At 38.3% G+C, this 26228-nt stretch overlaps 2 protein-coding genes across 4 annotated transcripts in view; one reads left to right on the top strand and one right to left on the bottom strand.

Moving 5' to 3' along the window:
- The first annotated feature begins 4357 nt into the window (after nt 1–4357).
- Nucleotides 4358–14682, top strand: gca (grancalcin). Its single transcript, XM_007234556.4, has 8 exons — nt 4358–4514; nt 7054–7209; nt 7333–7402; nt 8337–8380; nt 8555–8702; nt 10469–10582; nt 12229–12287; nt 14243–14682. Exons 1-8 carry the CDS (start codon nt 4491–4493, stop codon nt 14267–14269), a joined length of 642 nt encoding a protein of 213 aa, XP_007234618.2. The 5' UTR covers nt 4358–4490; the 3' UTR covers nt 14270–14682.
- A 399-nt stretch (nt 14683–15081) lies between these two features.
- ptprnb (protein tyrosine phosphatase receptor type Nb) overlaps nt 15082–26228 on the bottom strand; it is a 61874-nt gene continuing 50727 nt past the window's right edge. For all 3 annotated transcript variants that reach the window (XM_049479533.1, XM_049479532.1, XM_022675498.2), the window contains 10 exons: nt 25899–26153; nt 24884–25031; nt 24624–24697; nt 23682–23759; nt 23110–23229; nt 22813–22979; nt 18779–18832; nt 18029–18093; nt 17732–17805; nt 15082–16677 (listed from right to left, as the gene is read on the bottom strand). In XM_049479533.1, coding sequence (XP_049335490.1) covers nt 16606–16677; nt 17732–17805; nt 18029–18093; nt 18779–18832; nt 22813–22979; nt 23110–23229; nt 23682–23759; nt 24624–24697; nt 24884–25031; nt 25899–26153 — 1107 coding nt within the window. In that variant the 3' untranslated portion in view covers nt 15082–16605. The remainder of the gene's footprint in view (nt 16678–17731; nt 17806–18028; nt 18094–18778; nt 18833–22812; nt 22980–23109; nt 23230–23681; nt 23760–24623; nt 24698–24883; nt 25032–25898; nt 26154–26228) is intronic.

Below are 26228 nucleotides of genomic sequence, written 5' to 3'. Positions count from 1 at the left end.
TAGAATGAGGCAGAGCAGCGTAGAGGGAGGTAGAGTGGGTAGAGAGAGACAGGGTAAGGTAGAGCAGTAGATTGATGCAGAGAAAATTAGAGTGAGTCAGATAGAGGTAAGGGTTTGTTAGAGCAAAGAAGACTGAGACAGAGCAAAGCAGAGAGAGGTAGAGTGAGGCAGAGCAAGGTAAGGTACGGTAGAGGGAGCTGAGAGTGAGGCACAGTGTGAAAGAGTGAGGTAGAATGAGGCAGAGCAAAGCAGAGGAAGATAAAGTGAGGCAGAGTAAGGTAGGGTAAGGTAGAGTGAGGTGACAGTGAGGCACATTGAGGATACAGTGAAGCAGAATGTGGTAGTGTGAAGTAAAGTGAGATAGAGGTCCACTGTGAAAACACATGCCAAATTACTTCTTATCCTGTGAAAAATAAGTGCATCCAAGCCAAGTGGTGGAAAAACCTCAGAGAAAATTAAACTAATTTAGTATCTTAATTTATCACATCAATATCAGGATATCAAACAGCGTTAATTCACATCAACTTTTCTGTCCATATCGAAAAAACCCTCTTATGTGCGATTTTTATTATTTTGTCTGAGTCTGCCACTTGGTGTCTTTAGTACTCAGTGCTGTCCTGTGAGAGCTGAACACTCCAAGACGCTACTTCCAGTGTAATCTGGTAAAGCTTTAAAATGTGTAACAGGTCTTATCTAAAGGTAACCTACTGACTCTTATTTTCTCTCTCTCTCTCTCTCTCTCTCTCTCTCTGTCTCTCTCTTTCTCCCTCTCTCTATCTACCACTCCCTCCTCCTCTCTCTCTCTCTACCACTCCCTCCTCCTCTCTCTCCCTCTCTCCGAGAGAGGGATCAGCTGCTGATGACCCTGATCCGCTGTGTAAAACTGCAGGATCTATTAGGGCTGCAGGAGCTCAGATCATGACAGTGCTGGATAAGCTATTTCTGAGGATGACACAGTGTCAGGCCAGACCTGAGAAAATCATGGTATTAGGCTGTGTCTGACCAGTCAAAAAGTGAAAGTTTCAGTAATGTTTTCTACACTGTGAGAAATTGGGAATGTTTATTTCTAATTCATTTACATTTTAACTGGTAAATTCCCGTGTCTCTTAAAGAATATACAAGGCAAATTATTAGGTCTTAGCTGGGTCATGATCAGAATTGAAAACAATTACAAAAAGGAGTTTGCATTCTTTTGATTATTTCAGAATATATATATATATAAGACTCCAGATTACACAGAAATCATATTTTGTTGAATTGTTCATTAATTATTTTAATTACCGTGATATTTTTAGGGTGAACAGCTTAAGCTTGATCTCAGCTAAATATGGAGAAAATATATGGGAAATATTTAGTGAAATTAATATTATTAGTTGCTGTACATACAGCAAGTGTCATCAGTCCTGTGAAAATATAACATTGTGAAGATTGTGATGTCATTGATGTCAAAGGTTACGTTCCTAAATGGGTGAGGTTTCACCAAGATGACAGGGTGAGCAAGGTATTTGTGGACACAGTTTAAACAGTTTGGGATAAACAGCTACCGTATTTTTCTTACTATATGGCTCGCTATCAAAAACGGCTGTTTTCATAAATAAGACACAGCTGGTTATAATGCAAATTATGCAACACTAGTAAGGAACAAGGATATCGCCATGTTTTCCTTTTAATTTTCTCTCTAATTTCAATACACTAATACACTGTGTACCTGTACCCAGATGTAATGACAATTTAAGCCTCTTGACTTGACTTGACTAGCAGGTCTCAACACTGGGTGGCTAGGCTAAGTAAACAAAACTGTAATTCTTAAAACATTTTAGACGAGTCAGACAAGTCAAACCAGCATTGGATGTTAATCTACACAGATTTCTCTCCTGAAAACTGTTTATTTGGGTGAGTAAAGCACTTCCATTTATGTTAGTTTACGTAATTTTTATGTAAATTTATGCAATATTATCTAGCTGTTTGTCCCATGTAGCTTGTTTTAACATGCCAAACATACAGACTACAGTCCAATTTACTCACCTCTGAACGGAAAAAAGCTAGCGCTTAGCACAGTTAGTGGCCAATGCTAATGCTGCTCCAGCAGTGCTAGCCGGGGTTAGCAGCAGACTACAGCCGATAATACTCACTTTTGAAGGACGAAAGAGCCTGGCTGCGGGAGTACGCTGCACTTCAGTGGAGTGGCTTTACTGCTCCTTACAACCTGACTGGTAGAATTCATACACAAGACAAACCAGATTAAAAGGCGCACTGACAATTTTTGAGAAAATTAAAGGATTTTAAGTGCGCCTTATATTGTGAAACATACGGTAAATTAATTATTTTTTATAAAATAATTATTAAATGAAGAAAAATAGAAAATGTAGATATATTTCTTTAAAGTAAAGATGAACATTCCTCTATGAGTAATAATGTGTTCATTCAGAATAAATCTTGAAAAACATGTCAAACAGTGTTTGTATAAAATTTAAACGACTATGATGCGACTCAGAAGCCACGTTATATAAATGTTGACCCAGGTAAAGCAGTACAGGTGTAGGACAGTGGGCCTCAGGGACCTGGGTTCAGAAACACTCTCAGGGAAGCGGCGCCCCCTGGCGGTTCATAGGCCCGACTGCAGTTTAGCTTTATGAACTGAACTAGAAATATCTGATTCCCAGCTCCGCGTTTTTAGTTGAGTTACACTCACAATAGCAGTGTATATTACAGTAATAGACCCACAAAGGGGCCTATTTGGGATAAAACTCTGTGCGTATCAGCGACTTTAAAACAAATGAGTCTTTTGGAAATGCTATTTTTGAAACATCCACCCAATGAAGACGCTGAGATTCAAATACATTTATGATAGTAATAATATTTCTGTTCAGGTCTGTTTTACCGCATATTACCACCTGTAAGACCCGGTTTAAAGCTCTGCTCTGTGTTTCTTCCACCAGTGAATACAAGCAGCTGACAACAGATTCATTCATTGATTCACTAAACCGAATCCCTCTTGCGTAAAGAGCTGCGTCCCAAACCGCACAATTCCACACTACATATTAAATAAATACTTTAATTTAAATTTTTAACGTGTTTTGTAAACTGTAGTGGTGGTTTGTGACTTAGGAAAGACTCAATTAATGATCCGTTGAGATTGGACGATCGATTCATTCATGAATCGAATCTCTAAAAGAATCAGTTTGCTAAATGAATCAAACTTTTAAACTCTGCGTTAAAGGCAGCGTTAATGGTATTGGCCGAGGCGGTTATCAGTCAGCGCGGTGTTCTATCGAGTTGTGCCACCCTGTTTCCATGTGTTATAGAGGTGGGTAACTCAGATCTCAAAAGTTAGTGTGGCATCAAGTCATTTCAGACCGGGTCCATAAAGTCAAAATCCATCCCACGGATTTGTACCAACTGTCTGTGCGGCTCTGCTGCAGCTGAGCTACACACAGAGCCGCCCAGGCAGTTGGTGCAAATCCGTGGGATGGATTTTGACTTTATGGACCCGGTCTGAAATGACTTGATGCCACACTAACTTTAGAAATTTTGATGTTAACTCAGTTATTTCAGTATTTTTAATTTCTCTGAATAATGAAATGATAACTATATTCTGGATTTAGTTGGTGGGAGGGCACCCGGTCATATCTGAGTGGAAGTTTAGTAATCTAGCCTCTATTTCATTGGTCAATATTGCTAAAGCTAACGGCAGTACAGATAATCTGAACCCTCTCTGATTGGGCGGAGTAGGTAGCAGCATTTACTGCGTTTTATGCAGCCTTCAAGTCCTCCTCGGAAATTCCCACTTACGAGGTTGGAAGTGTTTTTTGGTCGGGTGATAACGGACACCATTAGGAAAATGCTTTTGTTTATACTTTTTGACTATTTTCTTAAAAAAAAAAAAAAAAAAACAGGAGTACGGGCCTAATCCAAGAGAATGAAGCGAATAAGACACGCATTAGGAGAGTGATGTTATCTCATACTAGACTTTTTCCCTCGTATTGCTAGTGATTGTATTATTTAGCTAAAACAACCTGCCAGTGTTCAAGAGTTAAGCAGTTTACAATACGTAATGTCTGCATCAATTTATTAAATGTATTTATCAATTTCACTTCTTGTTGCTGACACGCCCCCAAATTGGGAAACTCGGGTCTTATCTAAAAATCCGAGTTTCCCACCGGTAATACGAGTTTGTGGTGGCGTTCATGTGCTCTCATCTCTTATATTCGATATTTCCCTCACGACTTCAAGCCAGCATAAAACCTGTATCAGAGATAGTTAACTAGCGGTGGCTGATTCAGAAACGGTCCTCTACGCTGTGAACAGCTTCGGATCACTGAGAACTGACCTCAGATCAGCCATACGCTGCTTCCGCCCCCCGCGCCTCGTCATCCGGGTATGTGTGTTCAGTAGGAAGCGGATCTTTCCAGAACAGCAGAGACTTTGGTCGAGTTTAGCTCAACACCTCACAGTCCAACACAGTCCAGCACAGACCAGCAGCGCGCGGCATGGCCTACCCGGGATATGGCGGAGTGAGTTAACATTACACTGCGTTCATTATTTATTTACTGTTTCTGTAACACAGTGAGAGCAGAGTTACTGTAAATCCGGGGCCGTTTCTCCTACAAGTTCGTTAGCCAATCAGATCAGATCAGAGTGTGTTAGATGGGTTGAATAAACGGCTGGATTTATTATTATTAGTAAAGAAAGTTACTGATATTAATATTAATATATTGCATGTAATCGCTAGATCAAGTGTTTATATCACCTCAGAGAGAGATACGGCAGGATTAACGGACTCTACAGGTCTGATTAAAGGTGAAACAGCGCGGTGTGGGAAGGGGCAGTACGGGGGCGGTGACCGTGGGTTAGGTTAGCTGTAGCTGTGTCTCAGATAGCGAGGCTCATGATTCAGTAAACTAGCTAACCTATCGTAGCAGTAAATTAACAATCTATCCGGGTTCATTCATGTGTGGCCGTGTGCTTATATATTTTCACTGTCCAATAAATAAGTTTAGAATCCAAAAATGTTCTAAACGTTGAGTAGAAGTCAGTGTAAAATCAAAGTTTATGTCAAGTAACATTAACTTAACTTAAGAACTTTTCTATATGTTAATTAATCCAGAATGATTTATATAGAGTACAGAGTGAGGCTGCAACTAATGATTATTTGGGTAGTCGACAAATTTGTCGATTATTTTTCTGATTAGTCCATTTCTGCCATTCACTCCCGTTTCTTGCTTTCTCTATCACCTCAATTAAATAAAAAACACCTGCATGGGGGATTTATATGCCATTAAAGTTATACAGTCATTTTTATTTGGGGGTATGGTCTGATATTTAGTGAGTAAATATGTAATCTGTTGTGTTCGGGCAATTTTGGAGACACAGACTTGAGTTGAGTGTAAATAATGTTATTATTATAAAATAGTAACAATAATGTAACATTAAATATATCTAAAAGTTCAATTGCATTATGCATATTATTAATACCAAATATTACTTGATTTGTGTCTCTGAATTACTGTTCCCCACTCAGAGTTTACTGAGGTGTTTGACTTTTGGATGTTGAAAGTATAGGTAGGTGTAAGTGAAATGTAGGCGGGACTTACTGTTGTAATTTGTGTGAAAGTGAGTTACAACAAGTTTTGTCCGAGAGTTTCATCAGTGCTGTTTCAAGAACCTGGGAGTTTTTAGATTGCACAGATGTCCTATGTCTGTTTAGAGGTAAAAGATTTACACAGGGTGCTGTAATTCTCACAGTGTTATTACTTTATAAGAATGTGTAACCTTCCTGTTGTGAACAGTGTATATTGTAAAACTAATCTTAAAAGTAGTGGCAGGCCATGGCTGCCTTTAGTCTCAAAACAGGTCTAAACATGACCAAACCTGTCCAGCTCTAAAAGTGAAATTTCAGGGAAATACATGCATCAGTTCTCTTAGAACACTGAGAGCGGGAAGCTCAGGTCATCTGAACAACATTACAATGTGTTTACGGAAAAATTCAGTTTGGAATACAAGCAACAGTATAATGGAAAAATGCTAGAATTAAGAAAACAGTAAATAAATGACCATTTCCAACAAATAACCATTTATCTACTATTGAGTAAGTGTAAATATATGAAAATATATATACACATACACACACACACACACACACACACACAAATATATATCTTAAAAAAGGGAACAATTGTCCTTATATTTTTTTGTTAGAAGAGCTTAAATAGTGACCCAGACGTCTCTTACCCGCAAGATGAGACAATATACACACATGGTTTGTTGTGACAAATTTAGGTGCGTTTAGATTCGTGCCTGTGTAAAAACAAACTAAACAGAGGAGGAAGAATCCTCAGAGTAAAAGAACTCATTAACTCACTGGAACAGAGAAACTTACTACAGGTGTAAAAATGCCTTAAGTTATAAATTTCAGCCTTTGCTGCCCCGTCCCAACATTTTTGAGATGTAATGCTGCATCAAGTTTTTAATGTGGAATTTTAAAGACCATGTTTGCAGCTATTAATGCTAGTACATAAAAATATTATTTTCTATTTATTAAGAATATTCTGAAATTGAAAATGACTGGTATTTGATTTTTTTAAATAATGTAAATAAATTAAACATAAATAATTGAACAGTTGACACCCCAGCTTATTCAGGTTAATGGGTTTAACTTACAAAGTAAACACAATAAGCAGTAACTTGGTCAGTAAAAAATATAAAGGCCATGTCCATATATTGTATGATAACTCAATATTGTAATTATCGTGATGGATCTATTTTTACTTTAAAAATAAATTACTGATTATTTAAATTTGTTTAATTTAGAACAAATAACCGGTGTACTTATAAGCAGCAGGGCAAAGTATGTAAATCAGGAAGTGTGTGGGCTTTTGTGGGGAATCTTTCTTTCTCGTTTGCTCTTTCGCTCTCGCTCTCGCTCACTCTCTTTTTCTGATTGTCTCTCTCCCCTGGTCTGTGAAGAGGCCGGCAATGGGGGCGGGATTTATAGTGTTATGTTGTAACGGTCTGCCTCCTTCCTGTTCCTGTATGTCTTTGCTTTTCTTTCAGTATGGTGGGATGCCAGGCATGCCCATGCAGGGGGGACCTATGGGTGTCCCTCTAGCTGGAGGATACCCGCCTCAATATGGAGCTTACCCTGGGACATTTGCCCCACCCCCTTCCCAAGACCCCATGTGGGGATACTTCACCGCCATAGCTGGGCAGGTACCAGTATAATGCTGAATATTCAAGTTGTTTTAAGGGATCTGATAGACTAGACTTTATAATAATGTGGAAGTTATCTTTTTACCTCTGGCCTGGATGAGTCATGTGATAATGTGATGTTAGGACGGTGAGGTGGATGCTGAGGAGCTGCAGAGATGTTTGACGCAGACTGGAATCAGTGGCTCTTACATGCGTAAGTTTAAATTGTATGTTGTAGATGCAGTAAATATTACTTTGCCTTGGGTCCAACCAATTGATACAGATAAAGTTAAACATTTGGCTGAAGGCCGAGCAACTATACTGAACACATTTTTCTACTTTTTTACAACTGACAAATGACAGCCTAAATATATCTTTGATTTGGTCTTTAAACAAAAAGCAATTGGAGTACTAACAATTTAGTTTTTTTTTTTATTGAACACTAACCTTTTAATATTCCAGCAGACACACCAACAAAGCACAATGCATTCACCTCAGCAGTGCTGTTCTAATCATGCATTTAGCTAGCTACCTCAACAATTCAACCATTCTTATCGTAAAAATACTGTAGCAGTGCAATTTTAGCTGTAAATTTACATCGTTAGTGGCATAGTGATCATGAATATATTTGAACAGTGCTGTCTAGTCATACCTTTAGCTATCTACCTCAGCAGTAGATAGCAGTGCTAGCTTCGATAGTCATAAAAGTTACTTAAGCAGTGGTTAAAAAAATAGCCAAAACAAAAATGTGCTGAAGTTTTCCCCCTGTCTTTTTTGTATATAAAAAAGTTGCCAAAAAACGATTTGCCATTGAGATAAATGTTGTATAATTAAACTTAATGCACATGTATTAAGAGGAATAGAAAAGAGGGCGGGGGAAATAACAAAAAAAGAGAAAACTTAAAATGCATTAGGAAAAAAAATTATTTCATAGAGCCCACCAATGCCAAGCACTGAATATACTGGTTCCGAGCACCACTATGTACCCCCTGCCAGAAGAGGCGTTATACTGCACCAGAGGGGGGGGGGGGCACTCTCTGTAGGGCTCGCTTTCAGAAGAGAAGTGGGATTCCTTTGGGCTAAATATAGGTATATATAATGTAATTTCAATAAAGCTTAAGACTAAGCTGTACATTCTTTCTTTGCAGCCTTCAGCTTGGAGACTTGTCGGATTATGATTGCCATGCTGGATGTATCCTTAACAGTCCTGTCTTTCACATAGTTTTAATTCCTGCATTCTTATTGCACCATGGCTTAGAATATGCTGGTAAACCACTGCAGAACAAGCTTTTAGATGCTCAAATGGCATTTTATATATTTTCGATTAATGGCAGTTCTGTTGACTTTCTTAACTGTGTAACTATAGACAGATTACTCTGGTAAAATGGGCTTTAATGAGTTTAAAGAGTTGTTTACTGCATTAAATGGATGGAAGCAAAACTTCATGATGGTGGACCGGGACAACAGTGGAACCGTGGAGCCTCATGAGTTGTCACAGGCTATTGGTAACATGGGTAAGTGAGGACCTATCTGTTTGGTCTTTTTGGACTTTTATTTTTTAAAAAGATGCACAAATGAGGATGACATGGCTATGTTCACATCAAGTAAAGGTGGCCCAAATTTAATGTTTATTTTAGACTGTTCGCTATCTTTTTAATCTATATATATTTTAAATTCATGCTCCTAAGACATATGTTATGAAGAGCAATGCTTCGCTTGAGTTTTGTCTTCTCCAGCATCACAAGAGCTATTAAGCAGTTCCAGTGTCTTCAGCTGGGCATATCACCAAGAATGTGTTCCGATACACTGTAAAAAAAAAAAAAAAAAAAAAAAAAAGTTATTTGGCCAAATAAACTTATGTCCTGGTTTTATTTTTAGTTTTTTTTCCTGTGACTACGTTGGCCTTTTTATTAGAAACACTAAGTGGTTGCAACACAAGGCTTTTAGTATTATTAGAACAGACAGTCTAAATATTTGAGCTCTGTTACCTTATTATTCCATCACTGACCTCCTTTACTCACTGCTGCCGTCCTTTTCCCTTTTTCTCATTGCCTTTTCCTTCTTTACGTAAAAGACACATGAATTCTGATTGTGTTGCCACTATTACATATATTTATATATATTTTTATGGGCTAGGCAATATATCGCCAGTATCAATATATGTCATATATGCAATCTGGTTCCAATAAAGATTGTTTATGGGTGCTGTTTGTGGACATGGAAAATTGTAATAGAAACATGATAAAAAAGAAGAAGACTTGAAGATTTGTTCAGTGTAGTTTCCTGAGTCAGTGAAATACTTACTTAGATACAGTCATATATTTAATTTTTCTTTTTTATATACCATATGTTTTATATATGGTGTTACAAATAAATACTGATACTATAACATTATAACTTGTTATGGTTTTATCGTATAATGTTTATTAGATTTTCTCGGAAACATACCAAGATATACATGTTTAGTCATATCGCAAAACATATTTTAATATCACATATTAAAGTAGCCCAAATTACAATTGCAAATGTCAGATTCAGTTTTTGTTCGTACCATAGACTGTGTATAGCTGGACAGAGCATCATCTCTCAAAAGTGAAGCCACCACAGGTCGGGCGCTCCCTGCTGTTCGGTTTCAGAAAGCTGTGTAACCCCACCCATTCCCATAGGTTTCAATGGCAAAACAGCAAAACATACTGTAATTCTACCTCCATTATTTAAATGCAGCAGCTAGTGTAACCTCTGCTTATATTGTCAAATTTTTATAACCCCACAGAACTCGTTTTTTAAAACGTTATTTAGCTCTATACAAAAAAGGTGTGGTTATTGTAAAAGGGCTGGTTATGGGCGGGACCAATAAGAGACCGTCAGCTCCGCTCTGCAGCCTGTGACCTCGAGGCAGCCCTCAGGGGCGGGGTTATTTAAATGAGTAGGCTGTCTCTCCAGAGTCTTTCTCCCTCCTCTGGTCTCTACTGCGCAGACTCGGGTTTCAGGATCGGCAACATGGCGGAAGATTTTGGCTTCATTTTTATTAAATGAATGGGAACGGCGACACGACGTCCATCTTTTTTTTACAGTCTCTGGTTCGTACTGCCACACATCTATGTCACATATGATCAAAAATGCAAGATTTGGGCCACTGTACCTGCTGTATAAACATAGCATAAGGTATTTTGTGAGACTGAAAAATAGGAGTATTTTAGATAGTAATTTGTGTTCTAAAATGTAAATATATTTTTGGTTTGGCTGTGGAATTGAAATTGGATTGTGTCTCATGCTGCAGGATACAGACTGAGCCCTCAGGCTTTGGGCTGCATCATCAAGCGCTTCAGCCGAGGAGGCAAAATCTATTTTGATGACTACGTGGCCTGCTGTGTGAAACTCAGGGCTCTAACAGGTGAGGGGAGGCATGCTCTGCTTTAGAATGAAGCAGATCAGAACTCTTGGCTTTTAGAGATTAACTGACAATAAGGATAATATGGCCCTAAATTAATATCATTGACATATATAGCCATTACATAAATCTTTTCTGAGGTAAAATATATTAGTAATAAGGAACATGAAGTTGTCAAAAAATGTAAAGAACACCTGGTGTGAAGAAATAGAAGACGAATTATACTTTAAAAGACACAAGCTTTTTTATTTAGCTCAGCACATGCAACAAGTATGTAAAACTAACCCACCCAATCAGTGAAACAAATTCTCTCTTTCTATCAATGATAGACTTCAGAATTTACATCAGAAACTTAGCATCACTGCAAACTCAACTCTAATTCACAGCAACATGCACTAGCCAATGTTTATAAAAAAAAACACAGCTAAGCCATACCAAAAAAAGAGAAATAATATCTACAAAATACTAACATACCTACAGTTTAACTATACGTTAGGAAAAAATGTCAGTGACCTCTGGTCACACTGCCAAGCAACTTTCCTCAAGCTGATATTGGCCAATAAGCTTTCAGAAAAGAAACCAATAACCGTCACTGATTCAAACAGTCAATTCAACTTAGGAGGTGCAGTTTTAGCGATCTAGAGGCAAGCCATCCTTCCAAACTGTGCAGCTGGATTTAGGGCGCGCCTGTGTGTGTTTGCAGGAAAAATACGCCTTATGTAGCACGAAACATGCAAAAGGTGTGTACTATACTTAATCATGGGTGTGTTTTGGGCACAACATGATATAAACAGAAATAAATCACCTGCCATTCCCTTTAAGAGCGAGGTGTGCTCTTTGGCGGATTGGTATTTTAAAGGCGCAGCACTTCTGTGCTTCTCAACAGCGGAAACTAACCTGCATGTTTATGCTGTAAATGCTGTATGCTGTAATGAACTTCTGACTGTTGACTGTAATCAAGTTTTAAATTACTCAGTAGCGCACCTGTGTTCCACTGCCAAGATAGCAATTGGTGTAGATATATTTGCAAGCTCAGTCACTAAATTAACAGCACAAGTGCAAGGCGTGAAAATAGAATGTAAGATAGCAATGAGCATAAAAATGAGGGTTTAAAATAGAGCCCAGGATTTTAAAATTGCAGATTAACTCATTAGATTTTGTTCAGCAAATGCATCATTTTAATTGAATGAAGGAAATTGTTATTAAGGTTTAGCAAACTTTAAGTGTATTTTTAGTTTAATCAACTTGATAAAAATAGTAATTGAAACTACTACTAACAATTATACATAAAATACAAATAAGAATAGCCTGCTTTCGATACAGAACACTGCCATTATCAGATAATACATTTTTCTTTATTGTTTTAAAAATTGTGCAGATGGTACTGTGAATGACACATTATGGCACACCCCTAATGAACACAAGAATAAATAAACCAATAGAAATGTGCCAAAATGACTTGGAATAAAATCCTTTTGCTTATGTATTTCTTTAAAGTTGCTGTTTTAAAATACGTTTTCAATACATGCTTATCAGGAGGTATTGCCTGCATGTTTATACGTCTCTTATTAATTGTATAGTAAAGTAAATGCAGATAATTTAGCTGTATTTCTGTTGAAGATTTTTCATTAGTGGTTCTGTTTTTGCAGAGAACTTCAGGAGGAGGGATGCTATGCAGCAAGGAGCCGTGAACTTTCCGTATGATGATGTAAGCACTTGTGGCTGGCACCACTTCTCTGTTAATTTACTCTCTAGTTTGTGTGCAGGAGTGTACATACTGTATGTACTGATCGATCATCTGAATTTTTTGTCTTGGATTTATGTTCACACACACAGGAGAGCCACAGTGTCGTAAATATTACATTGGTTTGACGGAACACGTGAATTAAAGTAGTATTTTTGTGCTTATTTATAGATTAATGTTTCATTTAGGGTTTTTTTTTACCCTAATTTTAGTTTAGAAATATTTAGAAACATTTAAATTTGCACCTTTTTATGTGCATTTATCAACGTGTTTATGTTTATTTGGATAGTCAGTCAATGGGGAAACTTAGATTCGACAAAACTATTATACTTGCTAATTTATTTATTGAGAAATTATCCAGTATTACCTATTTGTGAGTGGCATAGGTTTGTAAATGTCTAGGATTAGCAGTTAGTTGAAAGCAGATGATGAAATTAGAGTCAGGTGTTTTCAATCGATGGGATGACAATCAGGTGTAAGTGGGCGGAGCCTGTTTTATTTAAAGAACAGGGATCTATCAAAGTCTACTCTTCTTAATACATGTTTGTGGAAGTGTATCATGGCACGAACAAAAAGATACAAAACCATCTCTAAACAGTTTGGAATCCGCCAATCCACAATCAGACTATTGAGACCCTCCTCAGGAGTGGTCAACCAACAAAGATCTCTCCAAGAGTGCGGCGAGTAATAGTCGGGGAAGTCACAAAGGACCCCAGGGTAACTTCTAAGCAACTGAAGGCCTTTCTCAGATTGGCTGTCGTTAATGTTCACGACTCAGGAGAACACTAAACAGCAATTGTGTGCATGGCAGGGTTGCAAGGAGAAAGGTACTGTTTTCCAAAAAGAAAATTGCCACTCTCCTGCAGTTTGCTAAAGATCATGTAGACAAGTCAGAATGCAATTGGAAGAATGGTTTTGTGGATGGATGAGACCAAAATAGAACTTTTTGGTTTAATTGAAAAGCTTTTTGTTCAGAGAAAGGTAAACACTGTGTTCTAGTGTAAGAATCTTCCTATCTGTGAAACATGGTGATGGTATCATCATGGTTTGGGACAGTTTTTTATTTTTTATTTATTAAGTGGATTTCTATGTACATGCATGCATTTGTAGCTGGATAGGACATGTGGTCTTTTAAAATAAAAGCTAATTTCTGTAGTTAAAGCAGTATAAGCTGTTAGCATACATGCACCATTCATCCAGAACACATAAGGAATCATGTAATAAACTCTGTGAAGCATTTAGGTGCTCATATCAGGGGAGCTGTTAACTTGTGGTTTCTGAGCCCGGTAACTCTGATGAATGTATCCTGTGCAACAGTGGTAACTCTTGCTCTACCTTTCCTGGGGCAGTCCTGATGAGAGCCAGTTTCATCATACAATTTTTGATGGTCTCCGCAACTGCACTTGAGGATACTTTGAAAGTTTTTCGGATTGGCAAACCTTTTCTTAAAATCATTTTGTTCCTTTACTTAGTTGAGTAGTTATTGCAATAATCTGGATTAGAACATTACTCAAATAGGGCTATTCACTGTATACCTGTAACTCTATCTCTTCACAACTTTACTACTGATGCTCTCAAACCCATTTTGAGGACAAGAAATTGAAGTAATTAGCTCTTGACAGCACAGCTGTTAACTGAAAGCCTGAAATTCCAGGTGACTCTACATTATAAAGCTGACTGAGAAAATCCGGCCAAGATGTAGCAAAGCCAAAGGTGGCTACCTTGAAGAGTCTAAAACATAAAATGTATTCTGGCTTAACATATTAAATTTATCTATTTAATTTATTTATAACTTTTGTTATTCAGTGCAGCTCTAATCTTATCATCATCTGGGTCTTTTATTATGAAATGATATAAGATTCTGCAGTCCTGCAGGATTTTGAAGATGTTTACTGAAGTGTTTGTGTTTCCTCCTGCAGTTCATCACCTGCACCATGGCTATCTGAAGATGTCTGAGAAATACACCAGTCTGTACACAAAAGTGTATGCAAAGTATATGCAAAATAATATATATAAATATATACACACTGTATATCTCAATCACGTGCATTTAGAATGGCTACCTCGACCCAAACGTAAGTGCCAGTGGACGTCTGTTTTAGTGAAATCTGTTTATGGTCAGTAAGAATTAACATGTGACTAAAATCTGCTTTTCTACCGTGAAGCCATTTCATGCCAGCCCTTTGTAAAGGGATGCCCCACATCACTGAGCCTGTTGTGTGCCAACATAATCTTTAATATTATTTTTTATAATTATTATGCTGTTCTTAATGTTTAAACATTGTTACCAATTTTGCCAAGAACATGCTTATACACTCCATATTAAAATACTGTTAATAAACTATGTTTTAGTTTTAAACCTGCTGTATTGTGTTTTTTTGAGTAAAGCTGAGATTGGATTAAATATTTATTGCTGCTGATTAACAGTAGTGCTACGGATTAGTGAAATAATCGTTTACTTTATTACTTAAGATTTGGCACAAATCATCTTCTAGAACTACGCTATCCAAAAAGCATGTTACATATACTTATGTAAGTGTTATTACATACATACACATATTTATATATATATATATATATGTAATAACACTTAAGCATAGTCCCCTTTATATTCCTATATAGGTATAAAAGTATATCAAAGTATGTTTTATTCAGATTTTATAAAGACAATGGTGTTTTTTAATACTATGTCAGACGTTCTAAAATTTCAATCACAATATATTGTCCAGAATTCAGAAAAAACACATATACACAGTGATGCTGCATCACTTCACAAAACAGATTTTATTAATCACAAGATACAAAATATATTTTTTACTCAGATACATATATCATTTTTTATATATTTTTTTATACTGATGCAAGAAGGAAAGAACAATATATTGATCACAATCAAGATCAATCAACAGTTATATCAGAGAGACACAGAGTCCGATATGGAGAGAAACAGAAAATCAAACCAAGAGCCTCATTATCATCATCAACCTGCATTAACTCATTGAACACAGTGCAGACTCTGGATTCTGGGAAAAACACTGGCGTGGAAGCAGAACAGGGCCATCGCTGTGGATATGAAGAGGAATTTTAAGCCTATAGCCAAAGTGCAGAGTGAATCTGAAGGTCAGGGGATCAGTCTTCAACTGGTTTCAGATTTTATATGGGGACAAAAGGAGAGGACTAAAGAAAGAATACAGATGTAAGACTGATGCCAGTACAGTATCTGTAGGCGGTCTTCCCAAGTATGTATAAAAACATATTTTATATATTACAGACATATTAAGTAGGACTGTTACAATAATTACATTTTATGGACAATGTATTGTCCCAGAAATAGTTCAATTCAAGGGACAGGACCCCACAGGACCACCACAGAGAAGCTATTATTTGGGTGGTGGGTCAATCTCGGCACTGCAGTGACACTGGTGTGTTATTGAGAGTAGATCAGATGCAGCAGTGCTGCTGGAGTTTTTAAACACTGTTCACTCACTGTTCACACTATTAGACAATCCTACCTAGCTGCTCTACCTTCTATATAAAGTAAGTCAGAGACAGAAGCTCTGAATCTGTTGCTGCACAGTTTGTGTTGGTCATTCTCTAGCACTTTATTAGTGCTCACAGGATGCTGCCTTCAGGATACTATCCACAGGACGTAGTAGTTCTTAGCTGAATATTTCTGACTGGTGTTTAAAAACTCCAGCAGCATTGCTGTGTCTGATCCGTACCAGCATAACACACACTAAAAGTAACAACCACCATACCAGTGTCACTGCAGTGCTGAGAATAACAACCCCCCATCCAAATAACAGCTTCTCTGTGGTGGTCTCTCTCCTGTGGGGTCAAGACCATTAAAGAACAGGGTGAAAGGAGGATAAGAGGTCTATTTTGAGGGTTGCAACCCTCAATATATAATTAGCTGGTTTACCTTTCCAATTTACATATCATCACAAACTAGCTGTGATGTATATGTGTATGGGTGTGTGTGTTACTGCACCTTTGTAATAGGTGTAATGTACTGTATGCTGGCGGGTGGAAGCAGCACTCATTGCACAGGGCTGGTGTGTGTGTGTGTGTGTGTGTGTGTATGTTTGCTGGAGCAGTTTAAGCAGGCAGGTTCAGACAGTGCTGGGATCAGAGGGAGGACCAGGCTTGGTGCGGGGCTCCCATGCACTAATATATAGTATTCTGTATGAATAGAGAGAGAGAGAAAAAGAGAGAGAGAGAGAGCGTGTGTGTGGGAGAGAGAGTGTGAGACAGAGAGAGAGAGAAAGAGAGAGGTCTGGATTTACTGGGGCAGAGCTTTCAGAATGGCGTTGACCTCTTCAGCCACAGCAGTCAGAGCAAACTCGAACTGGTCCTGAGGAGAGAGAAAACACATAGCACAGGATTAATACACAACCAACAACCAGTACATGCATCACTGCACTACACTAGTCCCACAGCCTGTATAACTGAATTGCATTCTTGGGTTTGTGAAATTATTATTATTATTATTATTATTATTATTATTAAGCCTCAGCCACTATATAGCAGTATTGTACTGTATTCAGACCCGAATTTATTGTAAGCCCAGATTTTAGACCATAACCATCAGAGGTGTTTAAAGTACTAGAGACCCAGACTCAAGTAGAAGCTTCACACTTAAGTGGAAGTACTAAAGTTCAACATTTTATGTACTTAAGTACTGAAGGTAATTTGTTGTAAAATTTAGTACTGTATTTCTGAAAGTAAAGGTCCAGTACTGTGTTATGTACAGTAGTTATTACAGAAAGCAGTGGAAAGTTCTCAGAGTGAAAGGCAGAATGGGAGCCGTGAGGTCTTCGTATAACATCAGCTTTATCTCTTGATTCACTCAATGATGAGCTGCGTCATCAAACCAGTGACAGTGTAGAGCATCTACCGCTCTGGATTTAGTGATAATGTGGGTTTAGAATGATTCCTAACATTTTTATAATTGTAACGAGTAACGATGCAGCACATCAAATCTAGTATCAAAGCAAAAGTATTAAACTCATAAAAAATATGTAATGAAGTAAAAGTGGAAGTAGGGGAAAAATAATACTTAGATACAGATACAGCATTTTAGTACATAAATACAGTATTGAAGTAGTTTTACTTCATTACTATTTTATTTGTAAAAATTGCAAAATATATTGCCTTGTGTACAGTATTACAATATATCACATGTGCACAGTGAAAGTGGAGACCATCATAAATCTAATGTTATTCTTAATTGTAGATGCCTGACTTTAAATATGATTACAGAAGTATTTTTGTGTAAGTGTAATAAAATAAATTTTTTGCCAAAGTCTAAAAACTATACATAAATTGCTAGTGATTGTATTGTGCTTCTTTATGTTTGCAACAGTGGAAAAATTGTAAGTATTTACAGACCACTCAGGGTGTTTTACCTTTGTGCGCACCATTCCTGGTCTCTGGTCTCGGATATGCTCTAAAGTTGCAGCGATATCAATTTCCTTCACCCCTGCACCAAAAACATCACACGATCATAATAGTTAACCTAAAATCATATCTATATGTCATTCAGCAATCACAACAGGTTGCTAATATAAAAGCAAAGAGTTGGTTTACATTAAACGGATGAATTCAGGTTTATACCGGATTCTTAAAATAAAACAACAGCAAATAATCATCACAGAGGTGAACAGGCAGATATGCATAAAAATGCTAGCAGCTTATGGATCCACCTTTAGCCATGCGGTTCAGAACCATGTCAATCAGGATGTACGTCCCAGTCCGACCCGTCCCGTCACTAAAGGAGAGAGAGCAAAGGAGGAGCAATAAATTAAAAGTATGATTAAAATGAATGTATTTAGAAAATCAAATCCTTTTTGGTGTTAACAAGAAAAAAAAAACATTGCAATGATCAGTCCAAATCTCCTAACACGCCCTGTTTTTATTTTGCTAAAAACAAAAATACAAACAACAACCAACAATCAAGGCCTAATTGTACACGTTAAGGTGTACGCAAGAATTCAGCCACTGCTGGAAAAAAATGTATCTCCATTTTTTTTTCACTTATTTGGCGTAATTTAAAAGCTAAAGTCTCTGGCCATGCTGTAAAGAATATGTTATAGAGCAGAGGTTGATTAAAATGGGCCAAAATGATTTGCGCAGTACTTAAACATTTTTTTCCTAATTTTTTTCTTTCTACTAATATAGTATATGGACTCATTTATGCACATTCCCTGTTTTTTTCTGAAATCAAAGCTAATAAAAAGAGTTTATCCTGCTTTTGTTGAAGCAGCTGTCTGTTCTGTTCCAGATTCTGGAACATTTCTATGTAGATATGATCTTCAACTCATCCATGACTCCATAACTGATTAGTCATTTTATTAGCACTATTGCCTAACACTAGTGCATTAAAAGTGGTGTCAACAAATATTTGGACATATTGAGTAATTTCTGTTCAGACCGCAGGTGGTCAGTAAGAGTACCTGCAGTGGACGATGATGGGACAGGAGCGTCCTCTGTAGCATTTATTCACCTTCCTGTGGGGAGAAAGAGACAGAAAGAGAGACACTCACACTTTAAACAGAACTGCAGCAGCAAACAGGCACAGCCTGAGCCAAGATAAAACAATCAACAATCATTAAACCCACCCACAGGTGACTGAAGTGAATATCACTGATTAGCTGGTTAGAAGGGGTGATGTATATATTTATTAGGCAGCAAATAAATGGATCTGCTTACACCTGGAATTAAGATGCATTTTGCATCTTGATAGTATGTGGATCTACTTCTCTGAACTGTCTCTAAAATGCATCCTCAGCATGACCCAATAAAATCCTATTTTCCTTTAAAAACACAGCAACACTTATATCACATCTGTTTTACTTATTACAGAATTGTCCGGGTTAGAGTACAGGTGGGAATTCTACAGCTCTGTTGAAGAAAGAATAGGTCTTATGTTCCCATAAAGACTTTATTATTTACATTTTTTTGCTCACGTAAAGCTATAAAAGTACACAGTCTTAAATATACTCAAAGGTATTTAGATAAAAAAAAACATTTGTTTACCAAGGCCTTCTAATTTCCTGATTTTAATTATTTATTGAAATATTTTTTTATTACATAAAACACAAACACATCCTGAGCCAGAGTGTAAATAAAGGTTTATAGGAGAAATGTATTGGTTTCCAGTTATTAATTGGTTTTAGGAGCCTGGTGGAAAACTTCATTCAGTTTACCAGAAAATATTCACCTCATCAAGTCTGTCCACTTAGATTTAGCAACCTGTTTCTCCACTGAAAACCTATTATTATTGTATTTTATTAATTTTTTAGGGTCAGCCCTAGTAGACAGGCAAAAAAGTAGACAGACTGAAAGGTAGACAGACAGTTAGACGGGCAGACAGACACATGTAAATAGCTACATAGCAATACAGATAGAATTAAGAACAGTTGAGAGAATAAGGATGAGCAACAGATAGATGGAGTGATGAAGAGATGGACTGACAGACACAGACAGATAGCTAGAGATAGAGGTAGAGAGAATAAGAATGACAGTTAGAGGGGACAGAGGGAGGAGCTTTGAGGCGATGGAGCGTACCATCAGCGCTGCTCTTGCTGCAGCCACACCTGTCCGTGCTCATTTTTGTGACTATGCAACTGGAGTCAGATTACTAGCTGCAAACCACAAAAATGACACAGACAGCTGTGCAATACCACGGGCCACGCTGCGCTCCATCGCACACGCAGTGAGGGAGAGAGAGACAGAAAGACAGAGAGAGAGAGAGAGAGAGAGAGGGAGAGTTTTCACACCAGCACTATTTTGTCAGGTTAAAATAGACTCTGGTTTGTTTTCACTCTTGATGTGATTCAGTTTGGCAGATGTGAAAACATTAAATCACACTCAGGTGTGGACCAAACCTATGAGAAAAGGTGCTCTCACTCACGGTCCCAAATGAACAGTAAATTTGTAGTAAAAACACAATTCAACCTTGATCTGACACAACTATTAAATACACATTTGAGCTTAATGGCTGCAGGTACACTTTAACCTGATTTATTACACAGATAATTAACACAGCTAAGTAATGTCATATCTGCTGCTCCTCCCTGCTAATTTACAATAAAATATACGCTAGTCTAGAACACAGAACCTTTTTCTCAACACACATCTCTGACCAATAAGGGGAGAGAATGTGCTCACATGGTTTGTTGGGATGCATTTGTTGCATTTACAGTTTTTTTTGTTTTTTTTTATGAAGCAACACCAAACCAAACCAAGTTGGAAACCAACTACAAAAATACAAAAAAACAATAAAAAAAAAACAACAGAAAAATACTCTAAAGGTGGTTTCACGCCTGCCTGTATTGTCTGAACCAAAATATCAGGCATGAAAGATGACACAAACCACAGTCCGGACCCAAGGACCAAAAACTGGGCCAACCAAGAGAGGCAGCCTCGGTTTGGATGAGCTAAACTGTGGTCCAATTGGTTTGCTGTGTGAAACCACTTTTTCTAGATGGTTCAAACTTTCGGAATAATTACAGGAAGTTAAGGCAGGCTGTCATCAACCATTAAACAATAGAAGAAAAAAAAGACGCAGTTTTGTTTAAAAAAACTGACTCCCCTTGGTGTGCAGGCACTTCATGCAGCAGTATGGGTACAACAGATTACGCTAGTGATTCCTTTATCGACTGTAACTGTAGATTATCCCTTATTTATAAAGAGAAATAGAAAGAATCCGAGGGGAATCCAGCACTCGGACTCGGCAGTCGGATTCTGAGACAAAAATCAGCATGCTACCTGCAAAGGCGCTAACTGAACTGACAGCATTCTACAAGCCAATCATATGTATACCTACACTATCTCACAAAAGTGAGTACCACCCCCCATTTTTGTAAATATTTTATTAAATCTTTTCATGGGACAACACTGAAGATATGACACTTTAATGCAATGTAAAGTAGACAGTGTACAGCTTGTATAATAGTGTACATTTGCTTTGCCCTCAATATTACTCAACACACAGCTATTAACGTCTAATCTACTCACAACAAAAGTGAGTACACCCCTCAGTGACAATGTCCAAATTGTTCCCGATTAGACATTTTCAAGTTACAAGGTCTTAGCTGTGAATGGGGTCAATTTGGTGATATCATTCTCACACTCTTTCATACTGGCCACTGGAGGTTCAACATGGCACCTCCTGGCAAATATGGCCTAGGCTATATTAAGATTTCTAACACCCTGAAACTGAGCTGCAGCACAGTAGCCAAGATCATACAGTGGTTTAACAGAACAGGTTCTAATCAGAACAGGTCTCGCCATGGTTTACCAAAGAAGTTGAGTGAACATGCTCAGCGACATATCCAGAGGTTTGCTCTTGATATAGATATATGAGTGCTGGCAGCATTGCTGCAGAGGTTAAAGGGGAGGGGGGGGGGCAGCCTGTCAATGCTCAGACCATCCGCCACACACTGTAACAAATTGGTCTTCATGGCACTGTCCTAGAGGGAATCCTCTTCTGAAGCTGATTCTGAATTAAGACAGATCAATAATGTTGGCCATACCAAATATTGACACTTAGGGCACAATTTGGCCATTTTCACTAGGGGTGTACTTACTCACAGCCATTAATGTTTGAACTTTAATGGCTGTGAGTTGAGTTATTTTGAGGACACACCAAATGTACACTGTACCCTGACTACTTTACATTGTATCAAAGTGTCATATCTTCAGTGTTGTCACATGAAAATATATAATGAAATATTTTCAATCAACACACAAACCTTGGTTCAGACTCTGGTCTAGACTTTCAGGTGTGAAAACACCCTTAAACAGAGATGAGGGAAGTATAATGGAAAAAAGACAAACTGTGTAAAAAGAAGTACAGATATACACAAAAATAGAAAAAGAGAGATGGAAGGTGAAGTGATAGAAGTTAAGATATACGGGAAAACATGAATTCAGTAGAGATGGCACATCAGCAACAATATGTATCACTGCAATATCAGCAGAAAGCTGGACTTGAATTAAAAAATGTATATTTATACTAAAATCTGATTTAGTCTAGCTCTAAGCAGTGCTGGCTTTACCTCTGGTCTCTCCTGACTCTAAATACAAATTTGACTGATATTTTTGGCTTTGTTTCTATAGAATGGAAGGGAATGGAACCACAGCATTCATGCTTTTATGCAGTCCTTGGTTTTAAACAATTTAAGCATGATGCTCTCTGTTAAGATGTCCTTAAATTGAAAACCGTATTTATCTTGGCAAGGTTGAATCAAGAGAGCTTGTAGGATGCAGACTAAAATCCCACATAACTGAAACAAAGCTTTAAAATGTGCCGACTGTCCTGTACAGTCTTGGCTGATATTAATGCTCTTAAAACGTTTGTACACCCAGATTACCAGTGAAAGCACAACAACAATAATGATAAGTATAGGTAGAGTCCTGTCTCTAGCAGAAAAGAGCATGTGAACCAGAGGAGTTAAAATGTGTGACGCCTGTGGTGCAGTACCTGCGGAAGTCCAGCAGGGGACGAGTGGAGGTCGGGATCCCTTGTGCAGGCCAGCTCAGAAAGTGAAACTGTGTGAGGGTACGCGTCTCCTGCGTCTGGACGTTCTTTAGGTAGAAGCTACGCACCAGGAAGTCGTTGCACCAGATGTGTTCGGACACCAGGTTCACCTGTGTGTGATGTCACAGGCTACTGACATACTGTTTTTCTTTTCTGATTCTGAGAATTATAATACATTATAATAAACTGGGCTGACCCATCCCACTACACATTATTCACATTCCAAACACACACACACACCTCATAGATGTGGTAGAGGGAGGAGCCCTCATCTGGCCAGTACCGGTCACACTGCTTCTCTCCATCCTCAACCAGTGCGGTCATCATCACAATCACAGTACAACCGTTCTCCCAGACCATCTAATAAACACACACACAAACACACATAAATACAAATTCAAAATATTTGGCAGCAATTTTTTTTTTTTTTCCAAACCTAAAAATGAACTCTCCCTGCAGGGTCTCCAGCGAGAAAGAGCCAGCAGGGAGAGTGGACAAAAGGCAGATTTAAGTTAATTTTTACAATCTTAATTAAACCAAATAAAACATTTAGCATCTCTTATCATACTCGCAAACAGATAATACCAGCTGGTTGCTGTCCAGCTGAAAAATCCAACCTGTATATGGCTGGTATAGTAACGACTGACTGTTTCTGTGTACATTTTAAGTTGGCAAGCTATATTGGTTAAATGTAGGATAAGAATACACTGCTAAGGTACATTTTTATGAATACAATAGCGCTGCGGAGGTAGCTAGCTATCCAGTAAATTTGTGACTAGAATATGCTCCCAACACTTGTGTCACACACTGACCTGCCAGAAATCGGAGATGGTGTGTGAGAGGGGTCCCTGGGTGGCGATGTACGCTGGCATCCTGGGGTCATGTTCAATCTGGAGAGTCAAGAGAAGACAAAAGGTTGAGCTTCGGCCCCTCTGACCCGAGTTGGGCCTTATAATCCTTATAGGAAAGTCCGTTCACTCGGCGGCCATCTTGCCAACAAAATCAGGCATTTCTTTTATGCAAGACCAGCCTTTAATTTGTTTGAATAGGGAGAGATCAAAATCGGAAATTTCAGAAACAGAATTTAAATCACTGATAAAAAAACTTGAATATGAATTGCTCACCAGTGGAGATCTCTAAAAAAGGGCATACATCCATCAGGTGTTTTGTCTGGCAGAGAGGCAGGGAGGCCATTCTCGTTTACCATTATGAGACAAATATATTACTGTGAATATACCTGACTGTTCTTACAACAAGTTTTTATAGGTTAAAAATGTCACCGTTATATCAAGAAATAATAGGCAACACTATCAGCGTTAAACTCTATAACCATCATGCCCCTCTTATATGGGAGTTTGACTCTGGACAAACAGTACTTATATGTACCTAGAATAATCTATAATAATAATAATCTATAGGAAGCATGAGCAGAAGCTACACATGATTTGTCACATGACAAGCTTTGAAAATCTTTGGGAAAATCTGACATGTGATCCTTAATCACTTAATGCTTTTTTTCATTTTGACTAATGGCCCTTCAACCCCTTAAACCACAACCTTGTCATTTAGTTGTTAATCTCTTATGTATCTTATCTAATATACATTATTTAGTAAATATGTTCCCAATATCTAACCTTTGTAGTTAGAAGTGAGGCATACTAAAACGTGGGTCCACAAACAGGTCTTTAATGGCTTTTCAGGGGTTAATACCTAGACAGTTTGTTGTGACTGAGACCTGCACTGTTTTCACTTACTATAGTGCTGGCATTGATGTAGTCAGTCCTCGAGGGGTTAATCTCTGCCTTCAGTTTCACACGGGAGTGATCGTCTGTACAACACAGCAATAAATTACACACATTTAACACATGATTGGGGGGTTGGCAGCGTGAAAAAAAAACAAAAAAACAGAAAACTGCTGTCTGCTGGGCTTCATTTACATTTCAAACAGTAAAATGAAAAAGCTTTACAGCAGAAGGCTGAGAATTATTTGAATAAGAATTTTTTTAAGGCTCACATGGAACAGCGTCAGGGCAGCGGTTCTTCTTGAGGTTGCTTTCGCTCTGAGCGACAGACACAGTGCTGGGTTCCGCCTGGTAGGAGCACAGTGCCTCCCACTCCTTCATCAGCCGGTCCTTATTCTTAACATGGTCCTCCATATATGCCTGCAGATACAGGGAGAGAGAGAGAGAGAGAGAGAGAGAGAAAGAAAGAGGGAAACACTGCATGTAAAATAGTACTCGTGTGTACACCATCATCAAAAAATAGGTGCACCAGAAGGAAATGTGGGATTGTATTGCTATTTAGAAGGAAGATATAACTATGGACATTACTTATTGAGCTACACATGCACAAGTAATGTGTAACACGTGTAATTCAACATGCCAGATGTCTCAACATTGAGTTGTAAAGGTTCCTAATGGTTTCCTGTGATGATCCATCCTATGCAGCTTGAATATTCTCAAGCAGTTCCTATCAATTTTGCAGTTGGGATGGAGCATTAATAGTGTCTCCAATAGCGTCCCACACATTTTCAATCAGGGATGACTCTGCTGATGCATCTTGTGACTGATGTTACTGTATGTGTGTCCTTAGGGAAACGCCTTGAGACGGCAGCAGTTTGTGGACGAGCATTGTGCTGCTGGAATAACTGGGCTGTAAAAGTGCCTTCAGTGAAGACCAAAGGTGATCTAGCATCATACAAAATTGCATCTTACACTATGACGCCAGGTATATTGAACGTGTGTATCATCAAAGTTCAACTATTACTGTCATTTCATTGTGAATAAAGAGTGATGCGAGGTACACCTATCACACACCTAAAGCCACCTACCTTAGCATTTCAACACTATAGATGCAATTTATTTAAAAATAAAAGGTGATAAAATAAAATACAGTCCACATACAGTACATTTTTGTGCAGCCTGTCATGTGACAGTCCTAGTAAAGGACCCGAGCCTGTGCTCTCAGAGTCTTAAGACGTAGATTTTATGTTCATCAGTATATCAGTGTTAGTGGCTGTTTGTGTGTACCAGTATCATGTGTCCAGTAGAAATGTCCATGTTGGACTGGGCTGGCTCTTCACACCAGGAGGGGGTGCTGCTGTGAGAGCTGGGGCTCGGCTGTGCAGCGTCGCTGAACTGAGATGACACGCTGCTGACCCGCGAGGTGTCTGTCCCTGCTCCTCCTCCCGAGGCTCCTCCTGCGCCTGCCGCACCTGTAGCCCCCGCCACCCCTTCCTGCTTGCCTGAAGAAGACTTTGCAGCCATGTGCTGCCGACAGAGGTCCTGCAGGGGACGGAGAGAAACAGCCAGAAACAGCCTTTATTGTAGCCTCATGTTATCACTGAATGATAAAATAAG

This window comes from Astyanax mexicanus, chromosome 5, assembly GCF_023375975.1.
Source record: "Astyanax mexicanus isolate ESR-SI-001 chromosome 5, AstMex3_surface, whole genome shotgun sequence".
Classification (NCBI taxonomy): Eukaryota; Metazoa; Chordata; class Actinopteri; order Characiformes; family Acestrorhamphidae; genus Astyanax; species Astyanax mexicanus.
Note: the sequence above shows the minus strand (reverse complement) of the source record. Positions and strands in the feature narration are given on the sequence as shown.